Source organism: Panicum virgatum, chromosome 4N, assembly GCF_016808335.1.
Source record: "Panicum virgatum strain AP13 chromosome 4N, P.virgatum_v5, whole genome shotgun sequence".
NCBI classification, from domain to species: Eukaryota; Viridiplantae; Streptophyta; class Magnoliopsida; order Poales; family Poaceae; genus Panicum; species Panicum virgatum.
In genome coordinates, this window is record NC_053148.1 from 33,472,773 (window position 1) to 33,487,164 (window position 14,392).

The 14,392-nt window shown below is 50.4% G+C and overlaps 1 protein-coding gene across 1 annotated transcript; it reads right to left on the reverse strand.

Annotated features, from left to right (window-relative positions):
* Positions 1-8,794: 8,794 nt before the first annotated feature.
* On the reverse strand, positions 8,795-10,139 carry LOC120670978 (MADS-box transcription factor 21-like). The gene has a single exon (XM_039951168.1). It carries the CDS (start codon positions 10,077-10,079, stop codon positions 9,039-9,041), a length of 1,041 nt encoding a protein of 346 aa, XP_039807102.1. The 5' UTR covers positions 10,080-10,139; the 3' UTR covers positions 8,795-9,038.
* Between the last annotated feature and the right edge of the window lie 4,253 nt (positions 10,140-14,392).

A 14,392-nucleotide genomic window follows, 5' to 3' on the forward strand; every position in this document is an offset into this window, starting at 1 on the left:
GAACTCTACTCCCCTCAAAGAAACACTGACTCTCGGGCAGTAAGTGTGAGACCTCAACTGTCCTCCCGGTGAAGATACTAACAGGCACCTCTTTAATGTGCTAGTATGAATACCATGATGCTCGACAAAGGACTGAGTAATGAAGGAATGCGTAGCACCAGTATCGAAAAGCACTGTAGCTGGATATGAATTAACCATGAACGTACCAATAACCACGTTGGGAGCCTCGGCCGCTGACTCGGCCGTCACGTGGTTCACTCGAACCTGTGCTGGCGCCCTGGGCTGAGCTGGGCGCCCCTGCTGTCCCGCCTGCGCCTTCCGGGGGCAAGCGTTGGTGTAGTGCCCCGGCTGGTCGCAGTGAAAGCAGGTGCGAGGAGGTCCCTGAGCCTGTTGTCCGGTAGGAGCTGCCGGACGTGGAGCCTACGGTGCCTGTGGAGCTGGTGGAGCACGAGCCGGAGGTGCCGGTAACCTCGGGCCCTGACCTGCCTGCTGCTGTCGAGGCGGGTACTGCTGCGGCCTCGGCTGGTACTGCTGGGGAGGCCGGTACTGCTGCTGGTACTGCTGGGGCTGCTGGAGTCGAGGGCGAGTGTTGCTGCCGGAAGCAACGGGGACAACCTTCCTCTTCTTGTCCTCCATCTCCAGGTGCTTGCGCTCGGTGTTGAGCGCGCTGTCAACCAGATGGTTGAAGTCGTCAAAGCGGAGGTTGAGCAGCGCGTACTGGAGGTAGTCCTCAAGACCCTCCATGAAGTGCTCCTGCTTCTTGCGGTCATCCGCAACATCGGCAGGGGCATAGCGAGCCAGCTGAAGAAAGCGATCACGATACTCCGTGACCGACATAGTCCCCTGCTTCAGTGCAAGGAACTCCTTCTGCTTCATCTTCATAACGCCCGCGGGGACGTTGTGGCTGCAGAACCGCTCCCTGAACTGGAGCCAAGTGAGAGTCTCGCGGTCGTGAACTGGGTGGGACTCCCACCAGTCCAAAGCTGCCCCTCGCAGCTGTCCTGCTGCGTACAGAACTCTCTCCCGATCATCGCACTGGGCGATGTCCAGCTGACGCTCCACTGCATGGAGCCAGTCGTCAGCCTGAAGAGGGTCGGACGTGTGAGAAAACGTCGGCGGGTGACCCCTCAGGAACTCAGCACGCCTGTCACGAGGCTGCGGCGGTGGAGGAGGCGGAGGCTGAGTGTGAGCCTGCTGAAGAGCCTGAACGGTGTTGTTCAGGGTGGCCATCATCTGCATCTGGAGCTGGAAGTACTGCTCCGGAGTCAAATGCGGCGGCATCGGGATTCCGGTCCCCTGGGTATTCTGACCCTGGTTGTTCTGCCCCTGCTGGTCAGAACCACGCCTGGTGTTCACCATCTGATTTTGGACAAAAGATTTCACGAGTAAGGATATTGCAGTAATAAATTCAGATGGATATGATAACTCTTTGCGGAAAAAGACTCAGCCATGTTAAAGTAGACAGGATAGAGTTGACTGTTTTACCCCCAACGATCTAACTCATTTTATTAATTAGTTAACTTTAACATCTGAGTGATTTTCTTTAAACAAATTTAAACAACTAAGCTATGCAATCAGTCAAAAATCCAAATCAAACATGTAGCATAATAACAAGCAGACAATTTTTCACAACTTAGCCGAGTTTAGCAAAAGACTCGACTAACACAACGCGTCGCAGAACGTGCTATCGTATTATTATAAAAGGGTCACCTAGCTAATACTCATGGTGGTCAGATGACTGATTCAGGCCAAAATCTACGAAAACTATTCTTCAGAGAGAAAAATCAAGGCAAGACGGGTAAAAAGTCATAGAAGTCAAGGGGTATAATAGTAAAATAGTTTCAGCAGGCAAGGATTGGAGAGAAGAAGTCCTAAAACTCGACCAGTTCTATCTAGGCTTCGTCCTACAGTCGATACGGCTCTGATACCACTCTGTAACACCCGGTTTATAAAAGAACATAAACCGAGCAATCATATACGTGCCAGGATCAAGTCACACGTATATACAACAGAATGAACAGTATATCATAGCACATATCACGTAAAAGATATAATAAAGCGAATACGAATGTTATTTATTACAATAATGACAAAAATGTCTGATACAGCGGAAGCGAAGTACAAAATACGATAAAGCTCTCCGAAGCGGAAGCAGGGCGCCACAGGGACGTCGACTGGGAGACGAACACCTAGAAGTCCTCGTAGTTCTGGTAGCGCTGGACGAACTCCCTTGTGTCGGCAGGAACTGAGCAGCAGTAGCGTAGCCAAGAGGAAAAAGTAGAGAAGAGGCAAGAGTGAGTACACAACTTGTACTCAACAAGTATAACACAAACTATGAGGCTCTAAGGTTGGCTGACTCAACTGCATTAGCTTTTAATCTTGGCAAAATTTTATTAGAGCTATTTACTACAAGTTGATGAATTACCATTAACCCGGTTACATAGTAATTAGTCAAATTTAATCATGATACTACTGAGAACCAAACCAAACCAAACCAAACCAAGGTAACCCCGAGAGGCACCTTCCTCGTCGGAAGGAGACAACCCCACTAATCAAAAGGAGGATCTGGGCCGCTCATAACCGTGAGCACGGCTAGTATACCAGTTTTACACTCTACAGAGGTTGCACATCTTTAACCACAAGTCGTGAGCTACGCCAGAGGTTCATCACACTTCCTTAGGTGAGATGACTAGCGACTCACTACGAGGCCGTTACAAACAATCTCGTTGGTAAGGCGTAACCGCGAGAGTTAGGTCAGCGACGATGGGGCTCACCTCCGGGGGTACAAGCACAGGAGCGCAATCCAAGCACAGACCAAGCCGGAGTAGCAGGGACCATTGAAGCTTACTACTCTTGCCCCGCAGGTAAGTTACTCCAAACCAAAAAGACCTAATTAGTAAGCCAAGTCTATCCCATTCTAGCCTTGTGGTAGCGCTGTTGTCCCAGGTTGTCGCTCTATGAACCGGTCCTTATGGAGAGTGGCCAACCAAGCACTAAGCACCGTGCTGGCCCCCTAAACCATGTTTCTACAAAAAACATCTTTTAACGAGACGTGAGCCACTCAAGCCACACAGAGTGCCACTCTCAGAATTAAGTTCAAGTAAACCATTAATCAAATTAATTAAAAAGGACCAGAGTGTGTTATAGCACAGCAACCTAGCACAACTAACCAAAATGCAACCCAAAGGATGTATATAAAGGATATAAAGTGGCTAGGAAATCCTTATAGGCATACAGTATTAAATGCAGTAAGAAAATGTATTTAAAGGTGATAGGTTGTTCATGTTATACTTGCCTTCCTCGTACTGCTCTGGCTGCTGCTCAAACTGCTCCGAAGATGGCTGCTCCGGGTACTGGTACTGGGGCTCCTCAGATGGATCAACGTCTACTCACGAGCACATGGCCAAAACATTGCACGAAATAAGCATATAAGCAAACACTAACAAAAAGCAAAGAAACAGTACATCAATACATAAAAACAGCGCACTAAACTACTCTAATACTGTTTTACGCGTTACAACGATCGCGTGGATATAAAGAACGCTAAAAACGGAGCTAAAACGCATTTTCTAGGCCAAAAACAAGTTCTAGGGGCTTATCTGCGAGAAAAACTAAGTTCCAGGGGGTTTTCTGCAAAAACCAGGGGCTAAAACATAATTAAACTAAAACTCTAGGGTCTAACTCGCAAAAAGACTAAGCCTGGACGGCGGGTACTATTCTGGTAAAACTCAGGGGCTAAAACGATAAAAACAGGGCCTAACCGTAAATATTTTTGACCTGGCTGGGACGGCGGGTTGATATTGCAAAAGCCCGAGGGCTCTTTAGCAAAGTGGGCAGGGCGAAGCGGTACGTTCAGATCTGGACCGTCAGATCCAGATCTGGTGGCTAGGATCAAAGGGGGCGCCGTTCTAATCTCGGCCGTCCATTCGAGATCGGGCGGCACTAGGTGATTGGGGGCTCAGGCGGCGGCGCTGGGTCGCCGGGGGTGAGTGCCCGCGGCGGCGTGCGGCCGTACCTCGCCGGACTTCCTCAAATCCGGTGTTCTGGGGGCTAAACGGACCGGCGCTAGGGTCCAGAAGGGTCTACGCAACATGCGTAAACCACCTGAGGCAATTGCGAGGCTGGGTAGGGCTCTGGGCGGCGCCTGCAAGAACGACGGCGGCTCTGCGCGGTGGCGCTTCGCCGGCCGGGGTGTTCCCGCTACGGGGGTGGCCTACGGGGTACAAGCTATGGTGTAAAAGCATCCGGGAGATGGGCTGACTCTTACCAAGGCGAGGGATGGCTGGAGTAGCAGCGGAAGGGCGACGACGGCGAAGGTCGTGGGCGGCGCTCGGAGTTCGGGGCCTGGCCAATGGAGGGCTCCTCTGGGCGTCCAGGCTCCACGGATCGAGTCTTGGCGGTGCTGCAAAGCAGGACCGAGGGTCAAGGCGGCCCGAGGTTCCACGGCGGCGAACAATTGCGGCGGCGCAGCTTGCTCACCTGCGGCGGACAGGGCGCGATTCCGGCGATGACGAGGTCCGGTGTTGGGGAAAGGCGGCCTCTGTGTTGGTTCTGGGCACGCGGCGGAGTTAACTCGAGGCTTGTGGTGGCTCGGGAGGCAGTGAGGCAGCGAAATCGCGGCGGAGCGGCGAGTCCGCGGCGGCGCAGGGGCAGAGCTGAGGCGGGCGAGCGGCTAGGGTTTACGGCAGCGCTCTGTTGGATTGGGAGAGGCGCAGGGGGGTCGTGGGGTTTAAATGAAGGGGCTGGGGTCCTGGGCGTCCGTGCCACTGGACGCGCGGGCGAGATCTCCGGCGAGATGGGCGGGGTTCGTTGGCGCACTGGAGAAGGAAGGGGGAGGAGGGCGATGACAGGCGGGCCCGGGTGCGCAGGGAGAGAGGGGCGTGTGAGTGGGCGACGCGCTGGGGCGAGCTGCGTAGGCCGCGGGCGCTGGCAGGCGGGCCCGAGCGAGTGCGGGGTGAGCAGGCCGTGCGCGACGCGGGACTGGGCCGAGTGGCACGCTGGCGGGCCGGGGAGCGGGCTGGGCAGGGAGAGCCAGCTGGGCCACGGGGAGAGGAGCGGGGTGGCGAGCTGGGCCGGCCGGGTTGGGCTGGATCTCGCGAGTTTGGGCTGAGGTAGTGGGCCGGACTGGGTTTTGGATTTTCTGAGTTTGGGTTTAAGGCTTTCTTCTGTACTTCTATTTCTTTTCCTTCCTAATTCTAACCAAATACAACTAATTGAATTCAAACTAATTTGAATTCAAAACCTAACCACACAACAAAAGAAAAGATGCTCCAGCATGATGCAACAACAAAATTAACCTATGATGAATTTTAATTATTTAAGGAACAAAAATTTAGATTGAATGCCAGTCTAACACAATAAACCTTAGAAATGGAATAAAGCCATTTAAATTTATTAATAAATGCTGAAATTTAAAATTAGGGTGTTATAGAAACGGATCCAAAACACCCATAGGGTATGGGTTCGATCTGCTCGCCATTCCTGGAGATCAAGTGGGAAAAAGAGAGAAAAAGTCACGCAGCTCCCCTACCTGGCGCGCCAACTGTCGGCGTTCCGACCCGTGGGGCCTGAATCCCAACTAGTAAATGCTGTGTGTTTCCTCGTCCCAGATGATGATGCAAGAGGCAATCACAGTAACGCACGGTTTTATCCTGGTTCCGGCCGCGGGGCCGTACGTCCAGCAAAGGGGGTGTGCGAGGGCACTGTATTATCTTGCACCCGAAGTGCTCGTAGTAGGGGATACAAGCGAGGCGAGAGAGGAAGAGAAGCTCCCAAGTCTCTGCTAGAGGTGGAGTTGGTTGAGATGAGTGCTCAGTCGTGCTGAGAGTCCTCTGAGGGGGAGTTCAGAGAACTTACTTCCAACCTTTGATTGGAGAGAGTCGATCAGCCTGCCCAAAAGGAAGCCCACCCTCTCCTTTTATAGTTGTAAGGAGGGGCGGCGTACATGAGTGTAGGGGCGCGGAAGTCGTCGTTTTCCCCTGAATCGCGGGTACAGTGGTCGAACACTGTAGGAAGTGTACTGTGGGAAGGCGACGCACGTCGCCGTCATCCTGGGCTCCGTCCTTGGTCTCGTGGAGATGGCGGCGGCCGTCCTGCAGAGTCCCAGCGGTAGTAATGGCGTGGGACGGTCCCGGACTCCCTGGTCGGGGTGCGAGCGTGCGCACTAGAAGGTCCGGGGGCGCGTGGAAGTCCCGGACCCCACAAGAGGGAGGTCCGGGGTCCCGCCCGCGCATGCGGAGTGCCCCTCTCGGAAGGGCACGTGACATCGCCAGACCCCTTCCCCAGGGGGATGTGTGTTCGGATGGTTGATGTCGGCGTGACAGTAACGGGGGCGGCGCCAACTTGTCTTGTACCGCGTTGAATGCTCCACAGTGCTGCTATAGCGGCTGGGGTGGTAGAGCAGTGACCGGGGTCAGTGGACGGGACGCCGGTCACATCCACTGCGGGAGTGGCAGTCTGACGCCGCCCGTCCTTTGAGCCGTGGCGGAGTAGCTGGCCTTTAATGCCTTTGTACGGCGGTCGGTTGGGCGGCGGGGCCACTTGTCCCTTGTGCCGAGAGATGGCCTCGAGCGAGGCGGAGATTGGCCACCCGCTCGAGGGCAGGTCCGCTGTCCTCGAGCGAGGCGGAAATGCGATTGCGCGGTCGAGGGTCCCGAGGGGAGCCCTCGAGCGAGGCGGAGATGAGTGACCCGCCCGAGGGTAGATCCGCTACCCTCGAGCGGGGCGGAGATTGTTCGGTGGGCCTGAGAGGGGTGCGAATGGGCCACATGCTAGGCTTCTTTGAGTCCTTTCCTCTCTTCCAGATTTGGAAGGAGGCCGGGGGCCTTTGTGGGCCCAGTTGCCTTAACATGTGTTTGTGTTTTCGAAAGTGGTTTTAGTACTCCAATTAGGGTGTCCCTAATTGTGGCACCCGACACGTGGCAAACCACAGCCGGGTGGCGTAGTGCACCAGCCTAAGCCCAAAGGGTGAGTACTCGGGGGTTAGTTAGGATTAGCCCGATCTCAGAGGAAGAACACGAGCAGAGGGAGAACACGATGAACACAACAATTTAGAGTGGTTCGGGCCGCCGGAGCGTAATACCCTACGTCCACTGTGTGCTGTATTGCTTGAGTCTGGGTGAGCTTGTGTGTATCCACAGCAGAGTCTCGAGAGAGTCTGAGGGTCTCTGAGGATCTTTGAGGATCTCGAGAGTATCTGCGAGAGTTTGGTGCTGAGTCCAACGTGAGCCTGGGCTTGTGTGAACCTGTGTTCTAGCAGGCGTGCTCTCCATTTTATATGTCCAAGGGGAGCACGTACACTGAACGGGGCCCCGACATGTGGACCCGACGATGTATTATAAACTACACTTTGGCCTTCAATGCCTCAGATCCGGAGATATTGTCGTCGGCTTCCGTGCATAGCTTCTGACCAGGGATGGTCTAGCCTCTGCAGCCGCGCGTCGAGGTCATGATGAAGCACCGAACTACTGACTCAGTCCACTATAGCAGCGTGCACTGTTGCTCCAGTCAGTAGCTGGTCATCATGACTCGGCGCCCGTGCGCGCGGCGCTGAGTCTTTAATGCTTGTCTTGGTAACTAACGAGCCGCCTCGGTAACTGGCGATCCACAGTGTGGACTTACAAAAGCTGCCCCGTGCCCGAAGGCAGCAGAGCCTGCCTCAACTACTCGCACTTAATGCGGGTGGGTGAGGGAGCTTCCAGCGGAAGGCTTGCGCCCGCGCCTGCGTGACACGTGGCGGCTCCGGACCCCTCCCGATCAGCTAGCTGAGCCGAGAGCTCACGGGGGTCCGGATAGGCACGTGGAGGTCCCAGACCCATCTGCGGGAGTCCGGATGGCACGTGGAGGTCCCGGACCCACCTGCGGGGGTCCGGGTCCGCGGCCACAGGTACTGAGCTTTTCCACCTCTAGGACACGTGGTGACACCGGACCCGTCCCCGAGCGGGAAGCGGGTCCGGGACCGTTGGTCCGGTGAGATGGAGTCGGACCCCAGGGGTCCGGCTGCTCAGCTCCTTAGGGCGTAGTTACGGATAACTACGCGAGTCTTGGCACAGTAGGAGTGGGTACCCCAGTTGCAGGGTACCGACATGAACAATGTCTGGCTCGTATTTATCATTTAATTTATTTTTAAATTTAAAATTCGAGACATTCATCCCTTTGAAATTCTTGAAGAAACTAGAGAGGAAAGAGCCTTGCCCCACCTTCCAATTCTATGTCGTAAATTGGGCATGGGCGATAAAAGGAACATAATTAATTAATTATACTTCAACACCGAGCATCATGCATGGTCAGTATCAGCAAGTCAGCATGAAGAATATCTCAAACACGCATATTTGATATGGAAGATCTCACATGCACACAGAAGTTAATATCAACACATGTAGGAAGAATTTTCCCTTAATAAGTGATTATTAAATAATTAGTTTTCTGCGATGAAGTCGACTATAAAGAAAATACAATATCAACTTGTTTAACGAAATATGTTCAGCTAAAACAAGGTGCCCATCGACTCTTATTCAACTCATATATTGTCTATATATCTCTCCATTTCAAATTATAATTTATTTGATTTTTTTTAAATTGACCACTGGTCTTATTCAAAAAATTATACAAATATAGTCAAATTTAAGTCATTTTTGAAGAATTTTTATTACTAAAGCAAGCCATAACAAATGAAGTGATAATTTGTTTAATTTTTTGAATAAAATGAGTGGTCAAACTTGTGGTAAAAAAAGTTGAACAAATTATAATTTGGAACGGAGGGAGTAGTTCTATCACTCGAAACCATTTGTTTGAATGCTTGTGGAACTAAAAACAGGGCACAGCTTGAAGCTGCATTTAAATACAATAATTAATTTTCTCGCAAGAGCTGCAACAAGTGATACTCCATCCGTTTCAAAATGTAGGTCATTTTGGTTTTTCTAGATTCATAGTGTTTGCTATGTACCTAGATATATAGCAAAATATATGAATATAGAAAAATCAAAACGACCAAACATTTTGGAACGGGGGAGTATTATTTTAGAACTGTCGCATTATTGCTACCAAAAGAAGTTGCAGGTCGTCGTTGTCCCGTGGTACCCTTCCATTCCATATGCGGCGGCGGCGTCGTGGCAGCTGCCGTCGTCTCCAATGTCGTAGCCGTAGCAGGCGAATTGGTTGTGGTGAGAGCCGTAGTTGAAAGGCGGCGGCGGAAGATAAGGAGGCTTCGTCGGAGCAAAAGGCATCGATGCATGGTTGGCGTCGCCGCCCATCAGCATCTGCGTGTACAAGACCCCCTGATGGCTGCTGCTGCTGCTGGCGCCGCCGTCAGCCGCGAAAGCGCCTGCGCCGGCGGCGCAGTAGAAGGCGCCGCCGGCGTCGCCGGAGACCGCCACCGCGCACTGCTGCATCGTCATCTCCTCGACCATGGCCTCATGCACGCGCACGCGCTGCATCGCCTCGGCCCGGACCCGCTCGAGCGCGGCGAGCGTGGCGAGGAGGTCCGGCATCCCCGCGCGGCGCACGTCGTCGCCGTCCGGCACGCCGGCCGCGCGCGCCGCCGCGATGAGCGCCTCCCGCCTGCGCGCCTCCGCCGCGATGGCCTTGTCCAGGCGCTCCTTCTCGCTCTCGAACTCCTCCAGGACCGCCGGGTCCGCGCCGCCTGCTGGAGCTTCCCCGGCGGCGGCGGAGGCTGGGTAGAGGTAACGGTCGACGACAGCGTCCACGGAGGGGATGCCGAGCGAGTAGGGCTTGTCGGCGCGGGAGAACACGACGACGGCGACGTGCGCGCCGCAGAGCGCGGCGAGCTCGGCGGCCTTCTTGAAGAGGCCGCTGCGGCGCTTGGAGAAGCACACGTGCCGCGCCGCGACGCCCTCGATGCGCTTGATCTCGATCTTCTGCCGCCCCAGCGTCTTCTTCCTCTTCCGCTGCTCCCCGCCAGCCTCGCCGCGGCGCCTCTCCGCCGCCTCCGCCATGGCCGACGCCTCCTCCGCCATCTGCACCTTGGAACGGTCGCGCAATGGCGATAGCATGCAGGCGTGAGGTGGATATATAGGGGAGCAGCTAAGAATGCATATGCAAGGAAAGTGAGGGCTCGGCATCGGAGAGATTTCGTGACTGTTGATTGATTGATAAGGAAGAAATTTGAATTTGTTTTTCGGGTGACCTGTCAATCTTTCTCTGTGCGTCGCGCTCTCGATATATTGGTTCGTGTCGATAACATCCTGGGGCCAGCTGCAGGTTCACCGAGTTTAACGCTGAATGGTCAGGTGTCCTTCCTGACCATCAGCACTCAGCAGCATGGCAAGTACTAGCAACGAAGGACGATGATGTTTCTTGGGCCACGGCCTGTGCCTGTGCCTGTGCCTGTGCCTCGTCCAAATATCTGAAAGTGACTGTTCGTACGCCTTTGAAGTGATATATAATACATGTAACTTAGGCCGTGTTTAGTTACAAAAATCAAAATTCCAAAAAAAATTTCCGGCACCTGCATGGAGACTTAAATCTAGACGAAATAAAAAACGCATTGCGACTGCTGTCTGTAAATGGCGAGACGAATCTAATGAACCCAATTAGGCTGTAATTAGATGCTAAATTGCTACAGTAATGCTACAGTAAATAACCTCTAATGACGGATTAATTAGGGTCATTAGATTCGTCTCGCGATTTACAGACGAGTTCTGCAATTATTTTTGTGATTAGTCTATGTTTAGTACTTCAAATATAGAAAGATGTCTTTTCAAAATTTTTACAAAGTGCAACTAAACACGGCCTTAGAAGGAAGAATTCGAGTACTATATTCATGTAATCAATGCGGTGCTTCTACTAGTCTATGAAACGATGTTGTTGTAAACGCTGTAGTCATATGTATTTCTATCAAGGTTTTAAATCGCCGGCTACGACGTTTAGCGGTAGAGCTGCCGTTACGGCGTTTAGCGGGCTATATCCGGAATTTAGCGGGCTAAATGCCATAGCGGCCGCCCTTTCTAGAAGCTATAGCGGTCTATAGCGGAAGTTATAGCCGGCTATTTAAAACCTTGATTTTTATGTACCTCTTGCATCCAAACATGCACAACTGGGGATGTAAATTATCTATATTTTGGATCATTCGATTGACCCAAAAAGTTGATGAGTGAACTAGGGTGGCATTCCGCATAAATAATTTGGAATGAGAAATAAACTAGAGTGGTATGCCATCGTAATTAATTAGCAGAATCAAAAAATACTATTGGGTATTCACTTGCATTCTACGACGCCGGGAAATTCTTGTACGGGCCGATATTGTTTTCCGTATTATGATATTATTTCCGACTCTTTCCATTTTTTAGAAAAATATAAAAGTTATCATTTACATTAATTTTATAGTTGTTTTTCACCATATTTGATTTTGTTAATTTCATAAAAATGGGAAAATCCTGACCGTTTTCGTTTTTCGTAGTATAATACCCTTCCCCATCCCTACTTTGCATTGCAGTACCAAAAAGAATCGCAAGAGGCTGTACGCAACGCGACCAAATACTACAATCTTTTTTTCTTTTCGAAAAGGAATAGTTAGCCCGCTTAACAGTCTTTCACTATTTGTAAGTCGTAACAATTGTGTATAACCAAATAGAAACAAAGTAAAATTGAGCGCGTGGGTACTAGTACAAAAATATTGCAAGACTTGGCAATCGATCAAAGCAAAGGTAAAAATTAATCCACAACGCACAGCTCCCTAACAGCGCTGAAGCGCAACATCGCCATATCGGACCGGCGCCTATCAGTTTGGGCCGGACCGCTCTGTATGGCATCGTCTATCCGATTCCTCCGACCCACCACCACATGAAATTTTTTCATTTTTATATTTTTTAAAAATTAAAATTTCAAAAATATATGTCCGTTTTGAAATATTTCAAAAATACCCCCGGTCGCCCCCCCATAGGGCGACAGGCTTTAAGTGAATTTTTTTTTTCAAATTCGCAATAAGATCCCTGGAAATAAAAAAAAACATGTCGCTCGTTGGGGGGGCGACAGGGGCCTGTCGCCCAGCCCACGGGCGACCGCCGCTGGGCCCTGCCCACGGGCGCGGCAGGGGGCCTGTCGCCCCCCCCCCCCCCCCCCCCCCCGCGGGCGACAGGGGGGCCTATCGCCCCCCCCCGGGCGACCGGGGGTACCCCCTATATAAGTTCCAGCCCTCCCCTTCCCTCCTCATTTGAGCCCGAAAATTCCAGAAAAAAAGAGAGAAGTGAGGAGAAGGAAAGCGGCGAAGCCCTGCCGGATTCAGTACTTGTGATCTGCAGGTTAGTACATTTAGTTTAAATATTATTATATTTAAGTACTACGTATTTTAATATGAGTAATTTGATTTAATTAGTGCTATAGTAGAACCATTTAAGTAGGAGTTCAATGATACTTTAGTTTGTAGTTACGTAGTAGTAAATTAGTTTAGAAAATTAGTAGAACCATTTATGCAGTATAGAATTTGAGTGTCATCACGTAGTTATGAATACTTATACGTTGTAATTGAATTTCATACTTAGTTTTTACGGATTATTGAATAAGGTAGTGAAGTAAAGAGTATAACTCGATAAATATTATGTGATATACAGATATGTCGAGCAAGATGTAGTTTCAAGTATTTTATGGTGAATACAATGTTATGTATGGGCCAAATGGAGTAGATCTTTCTGCCTTTAAGCGCACATCTAGCGACATAGATAAACCTCTGGAAAGGAGTTTTGGTTCCATATGTAAGTGGCTGCAGCGTGGGTTCCATGTTGATCCGTTGACACATGTGATCACTGTCCAGTCTCTTGTTAATTGGGAGGTATAAAGTGAATTATGGGAATTAATGATGATACACAGCACTGATGACTGGCAGAAGTACATGCAAGCAGCTCTAGAGCGTGGGTGGCCTCTGGCCATTCTTGTACAAATCCAGGAGAAGACACAAAATGAAATCCAACATTGTGCAGATCAAGAAACTCCGAGTATTCGAAGAGAGACCAATTATGTTGAGCAAGATGAGTCAGAAGAGACAGAGAACCAAAACATGGGACCACAGGGCCTTGCTGATGAGGGAGAGAGGATACATAGCATTCTGGACGAGATGGAGGCAGAAGACCAAACCGCAATAGAGATGGAAGAATATGAGGACTCATCTGATGGCGAGCAGTACTCATTGCCAAAAGAGTGGAAAGAGCATGGTTTTGGCAGTCATGTCGCAGAAGATGTACAAAATCAGGAGTGGGAGTACAGAGGGAATGAGGTAGTGCAAGGTGCAACATATCCAAACATTGAAGCCGTAAAAGATGCTGTGAGACTATGGGCAATCTCATTGAAACGAGAATTCAGAGTCGTAAAGTCTGGCAGTAAAGAATATGAGGTGAAGTGTGTGAATGCTGGATGTCCATGGCGAGTACATGCATTCAAGGGAAAATGGAAGTCAAACTGGAAATGTTCCATTGTCACAGAGCACACTTATTTGCTGTCAGAAGTTCTTCCCTCGCATCGCAATATATCATGCGACTTTGTTGCAAAGCAAATGTATGGATTTATTATGGACAACCTAAATTATGAGCCAAAAATGATTGTTCGACACATTGAGCAGACTTACCAGTACACAATCAGTTATTTGAAGGCATGGCGGGCTAAACAAAGGGTGTTCGAGATGCGGTTCGGCACATACGAGGCATCATATGATAACCTACCTCGTATGTTATCCCAAGTTGCTGCTAGAAATCCTGGAAGCTTTTATGACACATACCTTTTACCAGCCGTGACTAGGGGACAAAGAATTATGCAACGAGCCTTCTTTTGCATAGGTGCTTCTGTTAGAGCATTTCAGTTTTGTCTTCCGGTGATCTGCATTGATGGCACATTTTTGACTGGAAGGTATAAAGGTCAGATACTCACCGCAATCGGTGTAAATTGCAACAACCAAATTGTTCCGCTCGCATTTGCATTTGTTGAGAATGAGAACATAGACAGTTGGTATTGGTTCCTTGAACGAGTGAAGAATCATGTTGTTGCTGCACGTCCAGATGTGTGCCTTATTAGTGATAGGCATGCAGGCATCCTGCAATCAATTCTGAAATTGCAACGTGGAACTGCGACAATGCCTCCATTATGGCATGATGTCCAAAACAGGTGGTGCATTAGGCATATGGGTGCAAATTTCTATGAACACTTCAAGAACAAGGATCTTAAGAACCTGTTTAAGAGATTGTGCACCCAAAATCAACAGAGAAAATTCAATGCATTATGACAGATGCTTGATCAGTTGACTGCAGAGCTAGTGAAGGTAAGGGCATCAGGAGCAGGCACGAGTCAGGCTGCAGAGGCTAGGGATTCAATTGAGAAGCCATTTTCACACTGGATTCGAGGTGCACCTAAGGGGAAATGGTCATTCCTTTATGATACCAACGGAATACGG